At 43.0% G+C, this 25,840-nt stretch overlaps 1 protein-coding gene and 1 long non-coding RNA gene across 4 annotated transcripts in view; one reads left to right on the forward strand and one right to left on the reverse strand.

The window, feature by feature from the left end:
- MAPK1 (mitogen-activated protein kinase 1) overlaps positions 1-12,016 on the reverse strand; it is a 105,860-nt gene extending 93,844 nt beyond the window's left edge. Inside the window, exon 1 of one of the 3 annotated variants that reach the window (XM_070628356.1) lies at positions 11,665-12,005. In XM_070628356.1, coding sequence (XP_070484457.1) covers positions 11,665-11,792 — 128 coding nt within the window. In that variant the 5' untranslated portion in view covers positions 11,793-12,005. Of the gene's footprint in view, positions 1-11,664 lie in introns of all 3 variants that reach the window. The other 2 variants (XM_070628357.1, XM_070628355.1) reach the window with 2 other exon arrangements.
- A 2,316-nt stretch (positions 12,017-14,332) lies between these two features.
- Positions 14,333-14,844, forward strand: LOC139084659 (uncharacterized). Its single transcript, XR_011542212.1, has 2 exons — positions 14,333-14,471; positions 14,681-14,844. It is a non-coding gene; the product is annotated as an uncharacterized lncRNA (long non-coding RNA).
- The last annotated feature ends 10,996 nt before the right edge of the window (positions 14,845-25,840 follow it).

The raw sequence follows: 25,840 nt of genomic DNA on the forward strand, positions 1-25,840 counted from the left end.
CTATCTGTTGCCAATATTTATTTATTCACTTATTTTTTCTTCTCCCCAAAGCCCCAGTGCATAGTTGTATATTGTAGTTGTAGGTTCTTCTGGTTGTGGCATGTGGGACGCTGCCTCAGCATGGCCTGATGAGCGATGCTAGGTCCACGCCCAGGATCCTAACCGGCAAAACCCTGGGCCGCTGAAGTGGAGCGTGAGAACTCAACAACCGGGCCACTGGGCTGGCCCCAATATAGTTGTTTTAAAGTAAAAGGTAGAAAGCCAGAGACAGCCTCCTTTTGCTCAATGTTTGGCCAAGTTTTTAAAAATTTGTGTTATATAAAGGGGTGAATGAGGCTTTACTCTACAAGCAGGATATGAGCATCTTAGTTAACCCAAATTAAGGTCCAAACTACAAAATGTGGGACCCTGATAATTAGCAGGAGCTGCAGTCTTCATATTTGCCTAGCCCCACAAGTCAGCCTTAAAGGAAACTTTCAGACTCTGCACTGGACTCATCCGCCAGCCATCCTTCCAGCACGGGGCTTGAGGTTCTATGAGTACCTGGGCTTGAAAAAACAAACCCATCAACGCTAGTAATTAAAATAACGTTGCAAATTAGAGCGAGAACGTTTGAATTTGTGTAGAGGATCCTGACTGGCTAATAAACAGTTTTCTTGGTTAGGATGTTCCACCAAGTTTTTATTTGTCAACCATAGTTTTATTTCTCAGAATATGATTCTTAAGTAGGGAGAACAATGATATGGCTTCAAATTCTCAAAAATTATTTTACAGGGGCCGGCCCGGAGGTGAAGCAGTTAAGTTCTCATGTTCTGCTTTGGTAGCCCAGGGTTTGCCAGTTTGGATCCCAGGTGCGGACCTACACACCATTTAGTAAGCCATGCTGTGGCAGGCGTCCCACATATAAAGCAGAGGAAAATGGGCACAGATGTTAGCTCAGGGCCAGTCTTCCTCAGCAAAAAGAGGAAGATTGGCGGCAGATGTTAGCTCAGGGCTAATCTTCCTCAAAAATATATATATTTTACAGGAATTATGTAAGAAAAAAGAAAACAAATGAGATCTGCTCACTATAGGAACTGCTCAAAGGTACTTTATGTTTGTTTAGTAACAGGAGAAAGAATAACTCACTTAAAAAATAGGTTTGTGCACAAGCCACCTTTTTGCAGTTTCCCAAATGCAGAAACACAGGAGGGCCACTTAAAATTAAAGGACTTATCAACAGACTTTGGAAAAATATTTTAGACCTTTCTTTAGGATAAGCTCTATAAAAAGAGAAATAAAGGGAAACTCACTAGGAGGAACTTAAAGCCAAGGCCCTGAGGAGGCCTTTCTAATCCTCTCTTCAAGCCACTACCATTTGGCCAGGCATCCCACAGACTGTAAGCTCAGAGGGCTAAATGTTTTGTTCACTCATGTATCCATCCATTCAACTACAATGTGCCTAGTACATACACTATTTGTTGAATTAATTAGTAACCGGGAAGCCTAGGGGGAGTTAACTGCTCTGTTCAGAATGATCTCCTAACAGTGTTTTTACATGCTACACAGTAATTTATTTCCTCATTGGTCTGTCCCCAACACTACACTGCAACATTCTTGAGAGAAGGCAGGAACATGGCCCAAGCCTGGCACAGAAAATGCTCTGACTGTTAAATCAAAGAACGGGAGAGTGAGTTGCCCAAGATCACACAACTGGAACTTGACACACAACTTTTGTGACCCAAAGACTACTTTTTTTTTTGAGGAAGATTAGCCCTGAGCTAACATCTGCCACCAATCCTCTTTTTGCTGAGGAGGACTGGCACTGAGCTAACATCTGTGCTCATCTTCCTCTATTTTATATCTGGGACGCCTGCCACAGCATGGCTTGACAAGTGGTGCGTAGGTCCACACCTGGGATCCAAACCAGCAAACCCCGGGCCGCAGAAGCAGAGCATGCAAACCTAACCACTATGCCACCAGGCCGGCCCCAGAAACTACTATTTTTATTTCTGCACGTGCTGCTTTACAGTCCAAGAGGATATTCCAAGAGACGGAGGTGAGGGAGAAGCCAGTCTTGCCAAGCCCATTTACTTCAAGGGAATAACAACTGAGCATTAACCAGACACTGAGGGCTCAGCACTCCACCTATGTATCTCACCCAATCCTCACAGCACTGAGGCATACATCACCACCCGCTTCCTATAGATGAGGAAAGCAGGGCTCAGGCGGGGTGACCTGCCGCGTCACATCTAAGCGGTCAAAGTCCGTACCCTTACCCACTCCACCGTACAGACTCTCAGAAAGAAGAGAAAACCCTGGGGTGAAGGCTGTGACCAGGGATCAGAATGCTGGCCTCAGACAACCTGGTCAAGAAGTCACCCAGTGGGTGGTGGGTTCCTAGGTATTTACTTTATTGTTAGGCTGCACAATTCACATATAAGTCACATTCATATATGTATCCCATATTAAATAAATTTTAAAGATACCACCCAGTTTAGCTGCCATGCCCATTCTGCCATGCACAGGAAGGCAGAAGAGCCCTAAAAGCAATCCAGAGCTCTTCTTCCACCTCAATTACTTCTCCTTCACCTCTCCTCCTTCCCCACAGGCTCCAACAGCAGGGAATGGTTCCAGGCTGGAGAAGAGTGGAGGGAGCAGCACCAAGGACTTGAACCTGGCAAGTCAGTAGTCAACGGGAGACATCTTTTGACCACTCCACCTCACCCCTCATACCTTAGAGAACTCTAGTCTTATCAAACGATCCCACTAGCTGACTGGACCACAGTGGACACTATCCCAAGCTGAATCCGATTCTTGCCCCCAGCAATCTGATTTCGAGTGCTCTCAGCCTCTGGCTCTCAATGTACTAAATAAGACACATACCTTCAGGAAGCTAAGGTCAGCTCTCTTCCGCGAAATGCATAGGAAAATGGTAAAAGAGAAAAGACAAGACAGCCAGCTGCACAGAGATGCAGGGCACAAGAAGATTTTGTAAACGTAAAGAGGGACAGAGGTAGCTGCCCTGGTCTATTTCCTAGTTCCTGGCTGCAACCATACTGAAGTTTTAATTGCACTTCCTGTCCCTGAGGTACCATGAAAAAGACCCCTGGATCTCAATCCTAACTTTTCAATTTCTACAATCCATTTTCTACAAGACAGTGCCTGAAACCCTGCAGCACCCCACACTACCTTTACTCAGTTAGCTCCAAGCCATTCTTCAGGTCGCAGCTTCAACACCACACCCTCCAGGAAATCTAGAGCACTCCTCAAACCATCTCAGCTCCACCTTCCTTACCCTCCTGCAGCATTCTGCATCTCATTATCCTCAGTAAATGCTATTATTTTCCCGGTGGACTGTAAACATCAAAGAGTGAAAACCACTTCTGTTCACCACTTTGATCCTACCGCCTAGCACATAGGTCACTTAATAATATTATTAAATAAATGAAAATCAAGAAACTGGAAGAGGTAGCTAGGAGGGGTGACAAGTCCACACTACCCTCCTGATAAACACTAGGCTGCTCTGGCCCTCCCTGCCCCTCTTCAGGTGCCCAGTTTTTCCCTCTTCCACCTCCTCAACAGGCCCGAGTTGGCCATGACAATCATTTTATACTTTGATGCGAACACATTCAGGAACCAGGCTGTAGAAAGTATGTTTCCAGGCAGCTTGGAGTAACAGAATAAACCCTAGAGTAGTTAAAAAAAACACAAAAACACAAGTTTTGGGGTCTAGACACGTCTCAGTTCTGCTATATATTTACTGGCTGTGAACTTTGGACAAGTTACCTAAGACCTCGTTTCCTTATCTATAAAGTGAAAAAAAAATACTTCAAAGATGAGGATGGAAATGAATTTGAAACCACAGCACCCAAAGCAAGGCAGGCTTGCAATTGTTAGTCTGTTGGTCACAGCATATCCCATGCAGGCTAGCACCCTGACACCCCACTTCCCAACTCCTACTTGCCATGGCTTCAGAACCCAGGGCCTGCCCTAAGACTGAGGATCTGAGAGCGAGCTTGGAGAACATCTATCCTGTTGGCTTTCCAACGTGTGGGAGCCCCAAGAAGCGAACAAGAAGCACAAGGAGAGAAACAACATCTCAGGGTTAGGCAGGAAGGTGGGTGGAGTAGGCCGGACGCAGAGTGGAGTAGCTCTGGATGCTTGTTGGGAAATCAGTTTCTAAAATTACAGTAGCGCCCTCTTATCCATGGTTTCGCTTTCTACAGTTTTAGTTACCCATGGTCAGCTGTGGTCTGGAAGTATTAAATGGAAAACTCCAGAAATACATAATTGATAAGTTTTAAATCACACGCCCTTCTGAATAGCATGATGAAATCTTGCGCCTTCCCACTCCGTCTCGGACTTGGATCATCCTTTTGTCCAGTGGATCTACACTGTATACACTCCCAGCCCATTAGTCACTTAGTAGCCATCTAGGTTATCAGATCCACTGTCACCGTCACAGTATTGCAGTACTTGTGTTCAAGTAACCCTTATTTTACTTAACAATGGCGCCAACGTACAAGAGTAGTGTTGCTGGCAATTCGAATATGCCCAAGAGAAGTCGTGAAGTGCTTCCTTTAAGTGAAAAGGTGAAAGTTTTTGACTTAATAAGGAAAGAAAATCTTATACTGAGGTTGCTAAGATCCACGGTAAGAACGAATCTTCTATCCATGAAATTGTGAAGAAAAAAAAAAGTTCATGCTAGTTTTGCTGCACCTCAAATACGTACATACAGGAAAAAGCACAGTATATAGGGTTCAGTACTATCTGAGGCTTCAGGCATCCGGAGGGTCTTGGAACAATATGCCCCACAGATAAGGGGGCCTAGTGTAGTGGGTACCTTAATATGAGCAAGGTGAGGAATACATTTACATATGGTTCCTGAAAAAACTCAAGCTGGATGCTTTTCATGAAATTTTTTTATAAATACTTGAGAATTAAGAACACATAAATTGGGGCTGGCCTCATGGCTGAGTGGTTAAGTTCGCGCTTCGCTTCGGCGGCCCAGGGTTTCACTGGTTTGGATCCTGGGCGCGGACATGGCACCACTCATCAGGCCATGCTGAGGCAGCGTCCCACATGCCACAACTAGAGGGACCCACAACTAAAAAATATGCAGCTATGTACCTGGCAGCTCTGGGGAGAAAAAGGAAAAATAAAATCTTTAAAAAAAAAAAAGAAGATATAAATTAAATTCATGGGAATGGCTTATCAGTTAGAGCTAACCACCAGGAGCACATTATTAGGGATGTTATTAACAACAAAATTAATTTTGTTCTGAGTTTTACTTGCACTCAAAACTGTTCAGAAATTGAATTTTCTGTAGCTTATGTAAGCTGGTCTCCTCGCCTCTTTGAGCTCCAAAAAGCATACAAAAGACTTCTTTATTAAAAGCTGAATTAACAGTTAATAAACAAAACTAAGAATCTGAATCCAGATCTGTTTCCAAGTCTCCAGCCTTTAGAGATGATATATACTACTGCTGGTCCTGCCTCTCAAACAGGTGGTACAAATACCCAGCAGAGTTCCAGGGATCCAGGGAGGGAGCGCTACCGCAGAGTCAAAGGGTAAATTTATGGTGGAGGCGAGCCTCAGACGAAGGCAGCACTTGAATAGGGCCCAGTGTTTCTCCGGGGTGGGTTGGAGGGGCATAGTACTGGCATCTTGACAGGACGATTGTCCAGTGGAGGGACTGTACCATGCACTGCAGGTCGTTTAGTGTGCCTGCCTCCACCACATACATACCGAAGGCCAGTAACACCCCCTCCAATCAATGTAACAACAACAAAGCTACATCTATTTCAAAACACCCCTGGAGAGGGGGCAAAATCACAGCCACTGAGCACCACTAGATAAGCAGAGAGAGAAAGCAGGACAGACAGAGAGGGGAACACAATTCATCAAACTTGATGAGCTGGGTGGGAGAAGGAGGGCCATCCCTCAATGACTCTCACCTACAAAATCAAGTCTGAACTCCTCTGTCAACAATGTCCTTGAGGATTTGGCCCTGCCCATCCCAGCTGTCTCAAAGCATGCTTTCTCCTTAAGGCACTCCTGCCATCCCAAACAACTTGTGGTTTTCCTGACTTGATGTGCTGTTTTTATACTTCTGTGCCTTCACATGCACATTTTCCTCTACCTAGAATGCACTTCTCAAGATGAACTCCTAGCCAGCTATCAACAATCAGCTCAAAAGTTTGTGAAGCCATACAAAAACAGCCCCACGTCACTCAGGCCTTTTTTCTCAAAGGGCTTCACAGTCCTTCTGTGTGGCACTGGTATATTCTCTGTATTACTGCCCAAGTCCATCCCACTATTTAGACTAAGAGCTACTAAAGGGCAGTGATCATGTGAATCCTGGCACATAACAGGTGCTCAATAAATGTTTTCTGAGTGAATGACCTTGCAGATAAGGTTTTTAAGATTTTTTTTTTCCTTTTTCTCCCCAAAGCCCCCTGGTACATAGTTGTATATTCTTCGTTGTGGGTCCTTCTAGTTGTGGCATGTGGGGCACTGCCTCAGCATGGTTTGATGAGCAGTGTCATGTCCGCGCCCAGGATTCGAACCAACGAAACACTGGGCCGCCTGCAGCAGAGCGCACGAACTTAATCACTCGGCCACGGGGCCAGCCCCAAGGTTTTCAAAAAGGCTAAAAAGTGATACAAACAATAGATATTTTCTGTTATTGAAAGCACATATTTTCTCAACTCTGATCATTGGTTGAGTATCACTTAGGAACTAGGCAGACTGGGATGCTCTATCACTTCCTAGCTGTGAGTCCTTAGGTAAGTTAACTAGCCTCTCTGTGTCTCAAGTTGCTTCATTTACAAAGTAACTACCTTTACAGGGTGTTTATGAGGATTAATGTATGTAAAACAAACAAACAGAAAGTGCTGACTAAATGGCAGTTCTACTAGTCTGCCATAATCACAAAAACCTTAATGGGACAGGATACTGTACATCAGAAATGTGATCATAATGAAATTTGGGTTGGAAACCTGTTTTTGAGGGGAGAGCTGAAAGTCAACAAATCCAAGAGCATGTCTTCAAGCTGCCTTGTTTGCCCTCTACAACGTTCAATACCAACCCCTTCAGGACCTCTCTCTCGGCTCCTTAGACAAAGCACACTCCTGGTTCTCTGGCCTCTCTGACCACAGTTCCTCTGTCCTCTTCTCCAACTTGCCTTCTATTGACACCTAAAGTCAGGCATTCTTTCGGCTCAGTTCTCACCTTTTTTCCCACCTTGTCCACTCTCAAGGCTTCAATCAGGCTCTCCATGGAGATGACCCTATGATCTCTCAATCACATTCAGAAAGTGTTTCAAACTCAACTTACCCGAAATAGATGCTTAGCTCAGGTAATGAGCTCATCAAGCATACAGGTTCAATCGAGCCTTTCTCATACCATTTTTTCCTGATTCTTATACAGCTCACCAGCCCTCCGGTTCCTCTTCCTTTGCCTACCTCTTAAAAGCATTTGTTTAGGGGCCAGCTCCGTAGCCAAGTGGTTAGTTCACGTGCTCCACTTTGGCAGTGTGGGCTTCGCTGGTTCGGATCTTGGGCACGGACATGGCACCGCTCATTAGGCCATGTTGAGGCAGTGTCCCACATGCCACAACTAGAAGGATCCACAACTAAAATATACAACTGTATTCTGAAGGGATCTGGGGAGAAAAAGCCAGGGGTTAAAAAAAAAAAGACTGGCAACAGCTGTTAGCTCAGGTGCCAATCTTTTCTTTTCTTTTTTTTTTCCGAGGAAGATTAGCCCTGAGCTAACTGCTGCCAGTCCTCTTTTTGCTGAGGAAGACTGGCCCTGAGCTAACATGCATGCCCATCTTCCTCTACTTTAAATGTGGGACGTCTACCACAGCATGGCTTAGCCAAGCAGTGCCATGTCTGCACCTGGGATCCGAACTGGCGAACCCCGGGCCACCAAAGCGGAAGGTGTGCACTTAATCGCTGTGCCACCGGGCCAGCCCCTCAGGTGCCATTCATTAAAAAAAAAAAAAAAAAAGCATTTGTTTAGCCAGTTACCTCTTTGGTTTTCCTGTTCTACCTCAGTAGTTCTTAACCTTTCTGGGACAATAGGCCCCTTTGAAAATCTATGGAATGCTACAGATTGTTGACTGAAAAGATGAACATACACAACATCTGCTTGCCATTTCACCTAAACAATGACCTCAAATAAGAATCTCTGCTTGGGGCTGGCCCCGTGGACGAGGGGTTGAGTTCACACGCTCTGCTTTGGCCGCCCGGGATTTTGCCGGTTCAGATCCTGGGCACAGACATGGCACCGCTCCTCGGGCCATGCTGAGGCGGCGTCCCACACACCACAACTAGAAGGACCCACAGCTAAGAATATACAACTATGTACCAGGGGGCTGTGGGGAGAAAAAGGAAAAATAAAATCTTTAAAAAAAAAAAAAAAGAATCTGTGCTCATCCACACAAGACTACCACTTACATAATTTTCATCTCCAGATTCTACTTCCCTCTTATAAATTTCAGGATGCCTTCCAGATACACCCTAAATGGCCTACAGACATCATAAACTTAACAAGTTGGAACCAGAACTGACTATTTCTCCCTAACAAGCCTGCTCTGCCTACAGTATTCCCTCTCAGATAATGGCACCAACATTCTCCCAGGCTCCCAAGCTAGAAGCCTTGGAATGAACAACTCTGCCCATTCGCCATCAATCACCAAGCCTTGTCTCAGAGATCCTTCTCAAATCCAAATCCACCTCTCTCAGCCTCTTACCCTTTAAGATCCCATCACCCTTTGCTTCTTGTCATACTTGCCATGATTAAAAGCCTTTCTGCCACTCTTCCGACAAGAGCCTGTTACTGGCTGTCTTTATAAGGTCTCTCATCTCCATCTACTACCTGCCACTGCCGCTATCGTACTTCACCTCTAGATGGTTACAACAGCCTAACTGATTCCCCCACCTCAGTTTTTTTCCCTATCATCTCCACCAGTGTTGATCTATCCTCCCTCAAAATTTCAAAACTGACCATGTCACTGCCTCTTTTCAAAAACATGCTTCGCCACTGCACAAATACACAATCAAACTCAGTTTTGACTTTAGAGTCCGCCAAGATTTGCCACCTACATACTTTTCCAGGATTAGATTCCACAGCTCAAACTCGCTTGTGCCTATTATCTATCAAAATCATACCCACTCTTAAAGAACCAACTCCAACTCCATTCTTCATCTTTATATCCTCCACGTAATAATCAGAAAAGGGCTCTGCACAGAAAAGGCAAGATTCCTAATGAACGGATTCAAATGAAATGAAATAAAAAGAACTGCCTGAAAATTCTTAAATCCTTCTGGAAGGGTTAGGTTTTTAAAAACATCACTATCCAAATACTAATATTTCAATCAAGAAGCCCTCCATAAACAGAGTATTGGTAACCAATATTCACTAAATGCTAGTACTGTATAAAGTAGATTAAATTCTTACTAGGGTATATCATCAACCTGAAGACAAAAAACTATAATCTGGACTCAGGATTCTAATCTAAGGTTTGTGTTTTACTCAGGAAAAGAAAATTACAGCAAAAATACTTGGCATTTCACCCGACAGAGACTTGAGTCAAGTAAGTCCACAGCAGTGACAGACACAGCCACTAGATCTAAGCCATCTTCAGACTAATAAAAATCTCAGACAGGAAAAAATCTTCCAACTGAAATAGCCAAAACCTAAAAATTTTTTCAGTCCATATTTCAGATGTTACATTTTTTAAAAGGGCCAAAGGATGTGACGGGCAATTCTGAGCCTCTCATAACGAGACCCGTTTACGGGCACACTCACCAGCAGGCACAAGAGCAATCAGATGTATGCAGAGAAGCGATGCTGCGGGCAGGACTTTCCCTCTGTTACTTTCTAGGGCCATATTTCTTTTAGATTTGACCTACTTTAACTTATTTTTTGGCTCCTAACCCTCTGAGTTCATGTTAATTTCCACAGCTGGACGCTGTGAAGCATTTTGCTCCTGAAGAGGATGAAAATATTCAAGATTCATCAAGTCTTTAAAAAAAAAAAAAAATTTATCTTTTCTTCTTCTCCCCAAAGACCCCCAGGACACAGTTGTATATTTTTGTAGTTGTGGATCCTTCTAGTCGTGGCATGTGGGACACCACCTCAGCGTGGCTTGATGAGTGGTGTTAGGTCCGCACCCAGGACCCAATGGGGCGAAACCCTGGGCTGCCAAATCGGAGCACGCAAACTTAATCACTCTGCCACGGGGCTGGTCCTTAGTGAGTCTCTTCTTTAAAAAAGCAATTTTAACTAGTCTTTTGGTCTAGCTAAGATACTTAGTAAAACATGCCCTCTATGGCATTTCTAAAATTATGATCACTGAAATCTAAATATGCTTCTAAAAGATATTTGCTTATAACAGTAGTATGCTAACATTTAAAAATCATTAATAACACTATTTAAGGAAAGTAAGAGTGTGATGGAAAGAGCTGCAGCATTTGAAATAGGATCTCAGTCTACAATCTCAAGTCTGACTCTTGTTGTACAACCTTAGAAACTGGCTTCAGCTGGAAGTACTCTCTCATCTCAAAGAGAGATGTGACCACCTTTGCCTCCCTCGAGGCAGCTGTTCCTATAAAATGAGAGCGTACCTGCCACGAAGTGTTCAGTAAATATTAGTCTGCTTCCTTCAATGAACACAAAAAACACAAGATTTAGATGTAAGCAACTCCCACAAGCCTTCATCAGCACAAAACACTAAAGCCGGTTGGTTCTAATAAAAACAATACCGTCACCCTCATTCCACAAACGTTTCTGAGGGATCTGGATCAAGAGGGAAGAGCCTGCATGTGACTCTGCAAGAACTCCATTAAGGCTGAATATACACTGACCACTAAAACACGAACAGAAAAGTCCACAGTAATTGTGCTGAAACGTCTGGATGCATAAAGGCTGATAAGAGCGCTCGCTCACTCGAGGCAAAGAAAAATAAGTCAAATTAGGCCCAACTCCAGATGACTCCTTAATGAATCAAGAGATTCATTATGCTGGCTTATCCTTCCTAGAACGCAAACAGTACGATGTTAAAATTCATTTTAAAACTCCGAGGTTGAAATATTCCACAAAAAACACTGGTGCCACTAACGCTTTTTAGAAAGCCTGCGCAGGAGAGCACCACGAGCACCAGTGAAGACACCGCACGAAGGCCGCTCGCGGACGACAGGCGAGGAGGAACCGCACGGAGGGCTGTTCGGGGTCCTGCACACACCCCAAGGCGAACCGCTTCAAGACCACGGCCGCCGCCGCCGCCGCCGCCGCCGCCGCCGCCGCGCATCTGAAGGAATTCCGGGCTTTACGATCGGATGTCCAAAGAAGGCTGTGATGCCAGCAAACCGCGGGGCGGGAGGCGCCACCGGCCCCTTCCCGGGGGTCCTGGCTCTGAAATTCGCGCCGCGCCCGGTTCCTGGAGTCCCGGGTCCCGGCCCGCGCGCCCCTCCCCGCGCCGGGTGAGGGCCAACCCGCGAAGCGCCGCGAGCGATTCCCAAACCTCGCCCGGCCGCGGGGCTCCGCCCGAGGCCCCCGGCGCGCGGACCGCGACGAAGCCCGGGGTCGGGGTCGCGGTGGCGCGGGAGGCCGCGGCGGCGTCCGCGGGGCCCCGGGGGTGGGCGGCGGGCGCGGGCGGGCGCGGACACTCACCACACCATGCCGTAGGCGCCCTCGCCGATGTACGAGAGGTTGGTGTAGCGCGGCCCCACGTCGAACACCTGCCCGCGGACCATCTCCGGGCCCGCGCACGCCGCCGCCGCCGCCGCCGCCGCCGCCATGTTGGGTGCCCGGCCGCCGCCGCCGCCGCGCTGGCCTCGACGCTCCGCGGCCGCCGCTCGGCCCACGCCGCGCCTCCCGGACGGACCGCGCCGCTGCCTGTGCAGCCGCCGCCGCTGACCGGGAAGGAGCAAGGAGGGCGCCGCTCGGAAGGGCTGCAGAGCCGACGGCCGCTCAGACCGACTGCCTGCCTGCTTGCCTGCCTGCCTGACGGGCGGGCCGGCGGGCGGAGGGAGGGGCGCGCGCCGAGGAGGGCGCCGGGGCGGGGCCAGGCAGCGTGCGCGAGGATTGGCTCCTCGCGGCCTGGGGGCGGGGCTGCGCGGGCTGGCGGAAGCGGCGAGTTCAGGGCGAAGCGCTGCGGCGGCGGCGGCGGAGGCGCCGCCCTGCGCGGTCACGTGCGTTTGCGGGGGAGTCGGCGCTGGAGGCGGCTCCTGAGACGCCGGAGGACACCGAGGCGTCGGACAGCTGAGGGCCTGCACTTGGGAGATGGCCAGTGTCAGGGAAATGCCCGGAGCGGGGTCCTGACGGAGTCGGAGAGCCACCCAGGAAGACGCGTGAGAGACGACGACGCGCCACGCACGGCCGCGCGCCTGGGCCAGGCCTGTGCGGGTCCGCGGTCCACACACAAACTTAGAGGCCCCGAGACGAGGACAGGAACCGAAAGGCGTGAGCGAGACCGAGAAAGACATTTGCATACTAAGAAAGTGTCAAACACAAAGGTCGAGAACAAAAGGAGAGACAGAGGATTCGCTACTCAGACGGAGGTTCCCTCAGCAAGTGTTTGTGGAGCACTTGCCGTGTCCCTGGGCATCCGCCTCACGGAAGTCACATTCTAGAGGGAAGAGATGGGTTAGATAGACTAGATCCACTAGACAGAAACATATACATATAGGGGGCCGCCCCAGGCCGAGTGGTTAAGTTCGCGCGCTCCGCTTGGCGGCCCAGGGTTTCGCTGGTTTGGATCCTGGGTGCGGACATGTCACCACTCATTAGGCCACTCTGAGGTGGCGTCGCACGTGCCACAACTAGAGGGACCCACAACTAAAATATACAACTATGTACCAGTGGGCTTTGGGGAGAAAAAGGAAAAACAAAATCTTTAAAAAAAATTTTTTTTAAAGAAATACATACATATAAATACTCAAGTTGTGGTAAGTGCTGTGAGGAAGTATAAGGCAGAGAAAGGGGCTAAGGTGTAGTGGGTTGAGACACTAGAGAAAGACATTGAGATTTGGAGACTGAGACCCAGATTGTACAGATGCACGGAGTCTTAGACATAGGACATACTGAAATATAAATGCAAAGATGAAAACGCTAAAACCAAAACATCGAGATCTAGAGAAAATGAGACACACACACTGAGGCTCAGAACTAGTCACAAACACCAGAGGTTAAAAAGCAAAGATCGGAATCCTGAGGTGAATGCCAAGAATAACTAAGACAATGAGACAGAAAATGATGGATCCCCTGCTTCTGAACCGTTTCCCATGCGATCTTTGGAGAGGGCGTCCAGGGGGAAGATCATGCATCCTGATTGTCCAATGCGGTGCTCTTGAGAGCTGTCAGCTCTGGCCTTCAGCAAAGTTTAACTGGTCAATCTCAAAGGTGAATAAGCACATTTTTTTAAAAACACTTTGGGAAAAAAATATGTGGCACATGAGAAAAGAAATAAAGTGCTAGAGCCAAAAATTACTTCTTTGACATATATTTAGTCCATGAAGCAGAACACAGTTTTAGAAAACAGCTAATGGTTATTCTTGATTACAAGAGGAAGTTGCATCTTCTGAAGAACAGGCCAAAGTAAATGGCAAGTACTACGAAATTAAAACCACTGTAACCAAAGCAAAATGCAATGGTCAAAGCAGTAAAAGGCAGATTTGACAATGCAACAGCAAATCAGCAATATAGAGGCTAAATATATGAAAAATTCAAGGTGCTGGAATTCTTTAAGAGAGAAGAAAATGGATAGGAGAACGTCATGGAGAGTCAAACTATAGGAATTCCCCTAAAAGAAGACAGAGCAAATCAATTAGAAGCAATAATTAAAATGATAATAAAAGAAAACTTGCCTTAGATGTGAAAAGATCTGAGGTGGAAATGGAAAATTGAGTGAGTTCACTGGGATCCAGAAAAATGAGTAAGCGGAAACCAACTTCAAGACATAATCTAGAAAACTTCTTAAATTTCAGGGGTAAAGAACAAACACAGTATCCAATCAGAAAAAAAAAATTATAAAAAAGCTAAAAACTGGTGTTCTTCAGATTCTTCCTCTGTAATAATTAAATGCCAAAGGAAAACAGAAAACGATTGACAGCACTGTGAGGGGATAGCTTGTTAACCCGCCTTGGACGCTTTCATCCCTTCCGATGCCTTGATTCCTCCTAGGTCTTTAACCGTTGCTCAGAATCTCCCTCCTGAACTCCGGGTCAGCTTGTCCACTGGGCAGCTCCGTGTGACATCCTACAAGTGCTTCAGCTTCATGTGTCCATACTGCTGACGGTTAACTGGAGGAGTTGTGCACTCAGACTCTCAGAGGGTTTGAATCTTGGCTGCTCCACTTACTACTGTGTGACCTTGGCCTCAGTTTTCTCACTCTTAAAATGAGGAGCACAGTAGCATCTACCTCCTAAGTTTGTTGTACAGAATAAATAAGACAGTATTAGTAAAGAGCCTTGCACGTAGTAAGTATCCAGTAAATGTTATCTGTTATTATTATCTACCCCACCCAGACCTGTTCCTCATCTTGTGTCTGTGAATAGCATCACCACCCAGATACTCCAGCTGGAAGTTTGCGTATGATCGTTAACTCATTTTACCTCACTCCCAACCCCTCGCCCTTTCCAACCAATTGCAAACTCCTGTAAATTCTATTTCTTTAATATTTCTGAAGGCGTTGCTACTCAAAGTGTCGTCTCCAGACCAGCAGCACCAGCATTATTTGGGATTTCGTTAGGAATGCAGCATCTCAGGCCACACCCCAGACCTACTGAATCAGGATCTGCATTTTAACAAGATCTCCAGGTGGTTGGTATGCATATTAAACTTTGAAAAGCACTGTTTTATTTTTTATTTTTTTATTGCAGTATAATTGACATACAGTGTTACACTAGTTTCCGGTATACAACATAATGATTCGATATTTGTTTATATTGTGAAATGATCACCACAATAATTCTAGTTAACATCCGTCACCATACATAGTTACAGAATTTTGAAAAGTACTCTTTTAAACGAATCCACTTCATGCCATTGGCATTCTGCTGCATGAAGCCTGCTGCGTTGCCTCTCACCTGGGCTGCCGCAATAGCCTTAACTCCTCTGCTCTCACTCTTGCCCATCTCCAGTTGTTTCTCCCCATACCCAGATCACTCTTTCCATAACTCATCTGACCATTTCACTCCGCTTCGTAAAGCAAGGCAGTGGCTCCCTGTTGCACTCAGAGTGAGGCCTTTGCTGACCACCCATCCACCCCAGCTCCGCTTCATCTGCTCTCCTTGCCATCCCTGCTTCAGCCACACTAGACTACTTTCAGTTCTCTTTGTCTTTCAGCCTCACCACATACATATCTCTCTCCCTGGAACATGTCCTCTCTCCACTCTTCCAGCATTTGTGGACATTTTAAAGCCACCACACCATCATGGCATGATGCCTCTGACCACTAATTTTCTCCAGAGAACTTCTCTTGCCTAGTTCCATGGGCACTAGGTAACCTTATGATTAGAGTTTGGCTTCACTTGTGGTTTTTGACAGGAAATGTGCCCTGACCAGAGGACAGCCCTATTCAGCTCCTTTGGCCGTTACTGTTCATTCTAAGAAGGGGTTTAGATATACATCAGTCTCTGCTGAGTCAGGTTAGCATGAGCCAGGCCCAGAGGGAACAATCGTCTAGCTACATAAATAACAATAAATTTCTGGAAGCACAAAGCTGAGAGCTAGGCTCTGGAACACTGTGAGACTATACTAAGCCACTAAGCAGGAGACCTTGCTTGAACGGCCAGCTGGCCATCTGGGTGTCTTCCTTATTGTCTCTCTAGAGTGGTGACAGTTCACAGATCTATAGAGTCTTAGAAAACAATGGACATCTGTTATTTTTGCCTGCCTAGCATTAACTCCTCCACCTTTTGATAGCAACAACCCGGTTTTTCTTTGGTCAACCATCCCTCTGCATTCTTCACTCCCAAGTCAAGAGTAAGCATGTGACCCAGGGCTCCCCAGTCAGAGTCACAGACGTTGGTTCAAGAATGGGCGTGTGACCTGATCCAGGCCAGTGACACTCAGCCGGCCTTCTGCAGAAACAGTTGGGAAAGGAGTACTTCCTTTCTGCTGGGGTGCTAGGGCAGTGAGTATGAGTCTCAGGTCAAACATGCCATAATGTGAGAGAGGCCCTCTGAGAATGAAGGTGAGACAGGGAAAGCAGAGTCTAGAGATGGAGACCATTTCCTGATGACACAGTGTGAGGGTGTATTCAACTCAGCCTGGACTTTACAGGTTCATGAGCCAAATATATTCTCTCTTTTACTGAAGTCAATTTAAGGTAGGTTTCTGTCACTTGAAACCACAAAAGTTTGTGACTAATACTCTACCCAGTTAACTCCCTTTTCTGCAAAAATTGCTCAGAATTGTACAATAAGTCACTAAGACCTGAATCAGAAACTCATGAATGATGAAATCAGAGAAAAGAACTGGCAATGAGCCTTGAAACTAGCTAAAGATAGAGAGATAACTGAATAAGAACACCACTGAGTAGAGACTGCTTGCTGCTAGTAAGTTGAAATAATTGTTGTCGCTATGGTAACAAACAAAATGCAAAAGAAAAGAGATTGTGACAAAGGATTTTTAACCTCAAACTAATGCAATGAAAACTGGAGAGGAAGAACGAGGGTGCAAAAAGCAAGGCACTAAGCCTTTGTTGTACATAAAGTGAAGATAGAAGTTATTTTTAAAAATAGTATAATTTTCATGTATTTTTTCAGTGTAAAAAGCTTTATGTCTACTTCATAAATTATGACAGGAGATAAAAGGAAAAATGTCATTCACACAGCAAAAATCAAGAGTTCTGTACCACGAAGTGTACTAGACACTTTTCTCACATTGTAAATGGAAAAGAAATGGAAGGAATCATAAAAAACCACGTGAAAACATAAAAAAATTAGATGATGGAAAGTTACAAAAGGTATAACAAGGCAAATGTAAATAAATAAGAAAAACATAATTGGCTAAAATGCCTATATAAAACTATAAAAATCTCAGATCAGATCAAAGGACAAACTCTGAATATGTACCGATGTTAAAAAAGATGTGCCAAAAATACGCATAGTATAAAGAGATATTGTGAAATCAAACGCACTAAATAGCATAGCAACACAAAGCAGGAAACACAAATCTTTAGAAAAACATACAACTAATAGAAACACAGTTATAGCAAAAATATATTACACACCACCATCAGACTGTGATATATAAAATAAAAATAAAGATGAGTTAACAGAATTAATAAGGCATAAAAATACATGCTGAGTTCTACATTTACATAAAATACAAAAAAGTAGCCTACACTGGACCACAAAAAGTTTTAATAAATTCAAATAAGCGAATATTGTTCAGGTCAAATCCTCTGATCACGGCACAACTTAACAAATAAATAATCATGCAAACTTAAATTTCAAAATCCCCGACCCGTGGGAAATTAACAAACATACTACTGAAAATTGTTTTAGTCATGGAAGAAATATGAACACAGTAACATACTCTGGAAAATTCTGAAAATAAGATTGCTATGAAAGCTTGGAGGGCCATTTCTTTAGTCTTAGGCTGAAGGCTGGGCTGGCCTCTGGCACCATTACTATCTAACATCACTCCGGTCCAAACAGAGCAGCTGTTTTTCATCTCTTTTTCTAGGTTCCTCTTATCTATCCATTCCTTAAATTTCAGTGACCTGCACTTACCAGTTAGAAGTTTCAGCTGTAGGTCCAGAAAACTGAGTCAAACAGGGCCAGGACTAGGATGGGGTAAGTGGGGCACCAAGAAAGCAACATTTAAGGAGACACTCTCAGGGTCATGCGAGTGCAGCGTCAGCGTCGGAGAGCGATTGCCTCCTTAAATGTTGCATCCTAGGCTCCGCAGTTGCCCCACCCTAGCCCTGGCCCTGCCAAACCAAATTGGTATGAACAGTAAGGACTCGTACTTTCTCAACTAACAAGAATCCTACAGGGAAGGCTCTTGCTCCTCTTCTCTGCCCTTGTCTAGGCTCCGCCCTGTTCTGTGCATTGGCATCATCCTCAGGCAAGTAGGGAGATGGCTACAGCAGTCCCAGACATCACATGGTGCCACACAATGCAAAGGGAGAAAGGGATTGCCTCTCTGGGAGTCTCTTTCTTAGGAGCGAGGAGACTGCTGAGCCACCCAGCAGTCTTCCGCTCACGCTTCATCATCGGCAGACTGGGTCACACGCTCACTACATCTAATCATCATCAAGAAGAATGAGACCACCATGAGTGTCTTAGGCCAATCAAGATTTACCTTTGGAACTTAAGAGGGGGTGACTCTCCCCTAGTTACGTGGGGAAAGGGTGGACGCCCCAATCAAGTCAGGGCTCCAGCATCCAGGAAGAAAGAGGGAACAGATAGGCAACCAAAAGGGCTATCCCACTCTTCTCATATGACATACTCCTCCCAGGGTAGCCGTGGTCTTCACCACCCAGCTGCGCAAGTCTCCCCCTCTAGCCCAAATCACACACATCAACTGCACAGTCAAGTGCACAAGCCTGCATTACAGATCTTCCCCTGAACTCCTCACCTGCCCGCTGTCTGTCTGTTTCCTAACTTCCCCTAGAGCCCCTCCGCGTTCTCAGTTCCTCAAGCCAAAAAGTAAACACCTTCCTCAACCTCATTCTTTACCAACCCCCACACCTAATTCATGCCCAAATCCTCCTCACTGGACTGCCTAAATATTGTTTATTTTAAAATAAACTTTATTTTTTAGATTTACAGAAAAATTTCAAAGATAGTACAGAGAGTTTCCAATACCCTACACCAAGTTTCTGACATCATTAACATCTGACATTAGTGCGGTACATATGGTACAATTAATGAACCAGTATCAGTATATTGTTACTAACTAAAGTCCATACTTTATTGAGATCTGCTTAGTTTTTACCCAAGGTCCTTTTTCTGGTCCAGAATCCCACATTACACTTATTCATCATGTGGTTGTGATAGTTTCTCAGACTTTCCATGTTCTGATGACCTTGACAGTTTTGAGGAGTACTGGTCAAGTGTTTTGTAGACATTCCCTCAATTGGGATTTGTCTAATGATTTTCTCATAATACGTCTGCGCATAAGGGTTTTTGGGAGAAAGACCACAGAATTAAAGTGCCATTTTCATCACATAATATCAAGGCTACATATGATCATCTTGACATCACTCTTGATGTTGACCTTGATCACCTGGCTGAGGTAGCATTTGTCACATTTCTACCCTGTAAAGTTACTCTTTTTTTCCCCCTTTCGAGACTTACTGTGTGGAAGGAAGTCACTCTGCACAGCTCATACTTAAGACGCGAGGGGTGTGCTCCACCTCCTTGAGGGTGCTGTACCTACAGAAATTATTTGGAAATTTTCTGCATGGGAGAGTCATCTCTAATATTGTTTGATTTTTATAATTTGTTTTGAAATAATATTAAACTTAAAAGTTGCAAGAACTCTATGAAAACTCCCATATCCCCTTTCTTTGCTTCTTTCTCCATTTATATATATGAATATTTACACATATAATAATATACATATATATTCATGTATAAAAAGATATAGTATATACATACAATTATTATCATAATTCTTTTTCTGAACCATTTGAGGGAAATGATGCCCCCATCATTCCTAAATACCCTTGTGTGTATTTTCCAAAAGAGGAACTCTCCTACATAGCCACGGTAAAATCTTCAGAATCAGGAACTCAACATCAATACCACACTGCCATCCAAGCCGGACTCCATTTGGCTTTCACTGACTGCTGAAAATGTCTCTCATTTTTCTGATCCAGGATTCAGTCTAGGATCATAAGTTGCATTTAGTTGTGCCTTTTTAGTCCTCAGTCTGTAACACTTCCTTGATCTTTCCCCATCTTTCATGACCATGTGTTTTTGTTTTGTTTTGTGTTTTTAGTGAACTTCTTTAACTTCTTTTATTTTAAAATTAATATACAGTAAAAATGAATTTTTAAGTGTACAGTACTATGAGTTTTAAAGCATGTATAGATTTGTGTACCTGCCACAACAATAATGCTACAGAACACTTCCATCACCTGCCAAAAGTCCCTTGTGCTATCCCTTTATAGTCACATCTGCCCCCATCCCCAACCCCTGGCAACCGCTGATCTATTTCCCATCATTATAGTTTCGTCTTTCCAAGAATGTCATATAAATGGAACCATGGAGTATGTAACCTTTTCCAACCATAATGCCTTTGAAATTCACCCAAGTTGTGTGTATCAATAGTTTGTTCAATTTTATTGCTGGCTAGTATTCCATTCCATTGTATGGATGTACCATGGTTTATCTTTTCACCAATTGAAGGATATTTGTTTTTTTTCCAGTTTTGGGTGATTATGAATAGAGCTGCTATAAACATTTGTGTATAGGTTTTTGTGTGAATGTAAGTTTTTGTTTCCCTAAAGTAAATATCCAGGAGTGGGATTGCTGGGTCATATGTGAGGGTATATTTAACTATAAGAAACTGCCAAATTGTTTTCCAGAGTGACTACATTTTACATTCCTACCAGCAATATATGAGAGTTCCAGTTACTTCACATCCTTGTCAGCACTTGGTATTGTCAAAATTTTTTATTTTGGCTATTCTAATAGGTGTATAGTGGTATTGCCTATGTTTTCTCCTGTAAGTTTTATAGTTTTACATTTTACATTTAGATCTATGATCCATCTTGAGTTACTTTTTTCATAAGGTGTGAGGCTTAGATTGAGGTTCATTTTTTTGCTTGTGGAGGTCCAATTGTTCCAACACTATTTGTTGAAAAGACTGTCCTTGCTCCATTAATTTGCCTTTGCAGCTTTGTCAAAAACCAATTGGCAAGAGGTGGCATCAAGGAAGATAGCAGAGTAGGGAGCTTCAGGAATCCATCTATCTACAGAAACAATTGAACTGGCAGGAACTGCCCAAAACAACTATTTTGAAACTCTGGAATCTAATAGAACACTTGCAGTAGTAAGGGTAGGGCTTGATGACAAGGCTGTAAATTTCAGTCAATTTCAGTTTTTATGTGGTAGCTGATGTCATTCCTATCCCCCATCCTGCTGGCAGGCAGCTGTAGGGACTGCAGCCTATATTCCTGGCGTGGCATTTTGGACCCAGCGTGAGCAACAAGGACCTTGTCCTCCAAAAATTGAGGTTGTGGTTTCTGATTGCTAGCTGCTGCTTTTGATTGCTAAGAGGCCAGCACAGAGGTTGGCCATCATTTCAGCCCTCACAGGCTGAAACAGCTTCCTAGCCATGAGAGAATTTAAAGAGATAGAATCTATTTATTTTTCCTCTCTTGGGACCCAGACATTTAAGGAAATTTCATCAGGTCACTAGGTGACCTTAGAAACAATGGAAGAGACACTTCAGTGAACACACACAACAAGGAATACACACTTTGCAAAAACACTTGAGAAAAGTCACAAAAGGATGGCTGCAGCCATCAACAAGCAAAAACCAGCAATCTCTAAAGAATGAGAGGGTAGATCTCTAGAGCTACCACAACACAATATTCAGAATGTCCGGTTATGAACGAAAAATTACAAAACATACAAATAATCAGGAAAATGGCCTGTTCACAGGAAAAAAATAAGTTGACAGAAATCATCCCCAAGGAAGCACATCCATTGGAATTATAAGTCAAAGATGTTAAATCAACTGTCTTAAATATCTTCATTGAACTAAAGGAAACCATGGACAAGAACTAAAGGAAATCACGAAAATGATGTCTGAACAAGATGGAGAGAGAGAAATTTTATAAAGGGTCCAAACAGAAATTCTGGAACTAAAAAGTATAATGATTCAAGAACAGATTTGAGTAGACAGAATAAAGGATCAGTGAACATGAAGATAAGACATTTGAAATTATCTAGTCTGAGGAACAGTAGGAAAAAATAATGAAGAAAAACAAACAGGCCCAAAGACTGGTGGGAGATCATCAGGCATACCAACATATGCATTATAGGAATCCAAGAAGGAGAAGAGAGAGAAAGGGGCAGAAAAAGTAATTCTGCAATAATGGCTGAAAACTTCCCAAATCTGATGAAATACATGAATATATAGATCCAAGAAGTTCAACAAATTCCAAGCAGGATAAATTCCAAGAGATCCACACTAAGACAAATTACATTCAAATTCTGGAAACTCAGAGACAAAAATTTGTTTTGAAAGCAACAAGAGAGAAGTGACTCATTATGTACAAGAGATGCTCAATAAGATTAACAGCTGATTTCTTGACAGAAATCACGGAGGCCAGAAGACAGTGGAATGACAGTGTTAAAACCATGAAAGAAAAAAACTGTCAACTGAGAGTTCTATATCCAGCAAAATTTTCCTTAAAGAACAAAGGAGGGGCTGGCTCCATGGCCAAGTGGTTAAGTTCGCCCTCTCTGTTGTGGCGGCCTAGGGTTTTGCTGGTTCGAATCCTGGGCGTAGACGTGGCACCGCTCATCAGGCCATGCTAAGGCAGTGTCCCACATGCCACAACTAGAAGGACCCACAACTAAAATATACAACTATGTACTGGGGGGATTCGGGGAAAAAAGGAAAAAATAAAATCTTAAAAAAAAATGAAGGAGAAATTAAGATATTTCCAGATAAACAAAAGCTGATGGAGTTCATTACCAGTAGATCTACGCTACAAGAAATGGTAAAGGGAATCTTGTAGGCTGAAATGAAAGGACATTAGATAGTTACTTGAAGACATAAGAAAAAATTAAAGAATACTGGTAAAAGTAATTTCATAGGTAAATATAAAAGCTAATATTATTTCACTTTTTGTTTGGCTTATAACTTCTCTCTTTTTCTTATGTTTAAAAGGTAAATGCATAAGGAAATAACTATAAATCTATATTAATGGGCATACAATGTATAAAGAGTAATCTGGGCAAAAATATAGAGGAGGAGGGATGGAGATGCAGTATAATATACAACTGAAAATAAGTTGGTATAATTCAAACTATTTTATTTTATAATTGTTTTTAATTGTTATTGTAATTTGTAATTGTTATAATTACTTTATAATTGTTATAAGTTTAAGCTGTTAATTGTAATTCCCAAGAAAATCACTAAGAAAATAACTTTAAAATATATAAATAAAATAAAATAATTTATTTTTACTGAGGAACAAAAAACATACAAGACAAATAAGAAAACAAATAGCTAAATGGCAAAAATAAATCCTTCTTGACTGGCAAAAGGAAATTCTGGGGCAACCTTTGTGTATTAGGCTTAGTGAGCAGCCAGTCCAAACTGGAGCAGAAAGACAGAGGTCTATGGGATAGAGGTCTCCAGGGAAAGGATGGAACTGACTGCTATGGGTTGAACAATTGGAAAAATTACTGCTATGTATGTGGAACATTTGGAAGAAAAAAGCTCTAGGTTTATAGAAAACTAAACAATTGAAAAAAGAAACAATTATTAACTCCAGGTAAAACCAACTTGTGAGAGAAAGAAAATGTAATAGTAGTTTACAGCTTGAGTGAACAATGTTTATTTAGTTGGTCAATAATGTAAACACTAACTATTGATTTAACTATAAACCATGGAAAACTATATTGTGAGGCTAAGGGGAGAAAAAAATGAGGGTTAGAGTGGTGCAAGAGAGCTAATTTCTCACTGCAAGAATAAGAAATAAATGTTGTTTAAAACTGATAAATAAAAAAAATAAAATCTTTACTACTAATCACAGTAAGTGTAAATGAATTAAACTCTCCTATTAAAAGGCGAAGATTGTCAGAATGGATAAAGAAAGGACCTATCTTTATGAAATCTACAAGAGATTCACATTAGATATAAAGACACAAAGAGATTGAAAGTAAAAGGATGGAAAAAATATGCAAAGAGTAAACCAAAGAACTAGGTAGCTGTATTATTGTCAGACAAAATAGACTTTCAATCAAAAAAGGTTACAAGAGACAAAGAAGGGCATTATGTATTGATAAAAGTTTAAATAAATCAAGAATATATAACATATATAATAAATATATATGTACCTAACTAAGGAGTCACAAAATATGTGAAGCAAAAATTGACAGAACTGTGGCTGGCCCGGTGGCGCGGCAGTTAAGTTCACATGTTCCACTTCAGAGGCCCAGGGTTCGCCAGTTTGGATCCCGGGTGTGGACCTACACACCTCTTGTCAAGCCATGCTGTGGCAGGCGCCCCATGTATAAAGTAGAGGAAGATGGGCACGGATGTTAGCTCAGGGCCAGTCTTCCTCAGCAAAAAGAGGAGGATTGGTGGCAAATGTTAGCTCAGGGCCAACCAATCTTCCTCAGGAAAACAAAAAAAGAAAAAGAAAACTAGGCAAAAGACTCAAATAGAAATTTCTCCAAAGATATACAGAGAAGATATTGGTCAATAAGCACATCGCTAATCACTAATCATTAGAGAAATGAAAATCAAAGCCACAATGAGACATCACCTCACAGCCATTAGGATGGCTACTATTAAAAATAAAAACAAATGGAAAATAACAAGTGTTGACAAAGGTGCAGAGAAATTGGAACCCTTGTGCACTCTTGGTGGGAATGTAAAATGGTGCAGCTGTTGGTGAAAAAAGTATGGCAGTTCCTCAAAAGATTAAAAATAGAATTACTATATTATATGATCCAGCAATTCCACTTCTAGATATATACCGAAAAGAATTGAAGATAAGGACTTGAACACGTATTTGCACACTAGCAGCATTATTCACAACAGCCAAGGCGTGGAAGCAACTCAGATGTTCATTGACGGATGAACAGATAAACAAAATATGGCATCTCCATACAATGGAATATTATTCAGTCTTAAAAATAAATGAAGTTTTGATATATGCTATGACAAGGATTGACCCGAAATCATTATGCTAAGTGACATAAGTCAGAGAGAGAAAGACAAATACCATATGATCTCACTTATATGTGGAATTAGAAAAAAAACAAGCTCATAGATACAGAGGACAGATTGGCGTTTGCCAGAGGCAGGGGACATGAGGTGGGAAAATGGATGAAGGAGGTTAAAAAGGTGCAAGCTTCCAGTTATAGAATAAATAAGTCCTGGGGATGTAATGTACAGCATAGTGACTATAGTTAATAAAACTGTATTGCATATTTGAAAGTTGCTAAGAGAGTAGACCTTAAAAGTTCTCATCACAAGAAAAAAATTCTGTAACTCTGTGTGGTGACGAATGTTAACTAGACTTATCATGGAGATCATTTTGCAACATATAGAAATATAGAATCATTATGTTGTACACCTGAAACTAATGTAATGTTGTATGTAAATTATACCTCAATAAAAAAAGAAAGAATTCCTACAACTCAACAACAAAAAGACGACCCAATTAAAAAATGAGCAAAGGACTTGAGCAGACATTTCTCCAAAGAAGATGCACAAATGGCAAATAAGCATGTTAAAAGATGCTCAACATCATTAGTTATCAGGGAAATGCAAATCAAAACCACAATGAGATACCACTTTACACCCACTAGGATGGTTATAATTAATAGAAAACAAACAAACAGAAAACAAGAAGAGTTGGCAAGTATGGGAGATATTGGAACCCTCGTACATGACTGGTGGGAATACAAAACGGTAAAGCTGCTGTGGAAAACAGTTTGATGGGTCCTCAAAAAGTGAAAGAGAATGACCATATAACCCAGCAATTTCACTCCTGGGTATATACCCGAAAGATTTGCTAACAGAGACTCACTGTTCATGGCAGCATTATTCACAACAGCCAAAATGTGTAAAACCCACAAATATCTATCATGTTTGTCCATAAATGGATAAACATAACGTGTATACACATACA

The sequence above is a fragment of the Equus przewalskii genome, chromosome 7 (assembly GCF_037783145.1).
Source record: "Equus przewalskii isolate Varuska chromosome 7, EquPr2, whole genome shotgun sequence".
Classification (NCBI taxonomy): domain Eukaryota; kingdom Metazoa; phylum Chordata; class Mammalia; order Perissodactyla; family Equidae; genus Equus; species Equus przewalskii.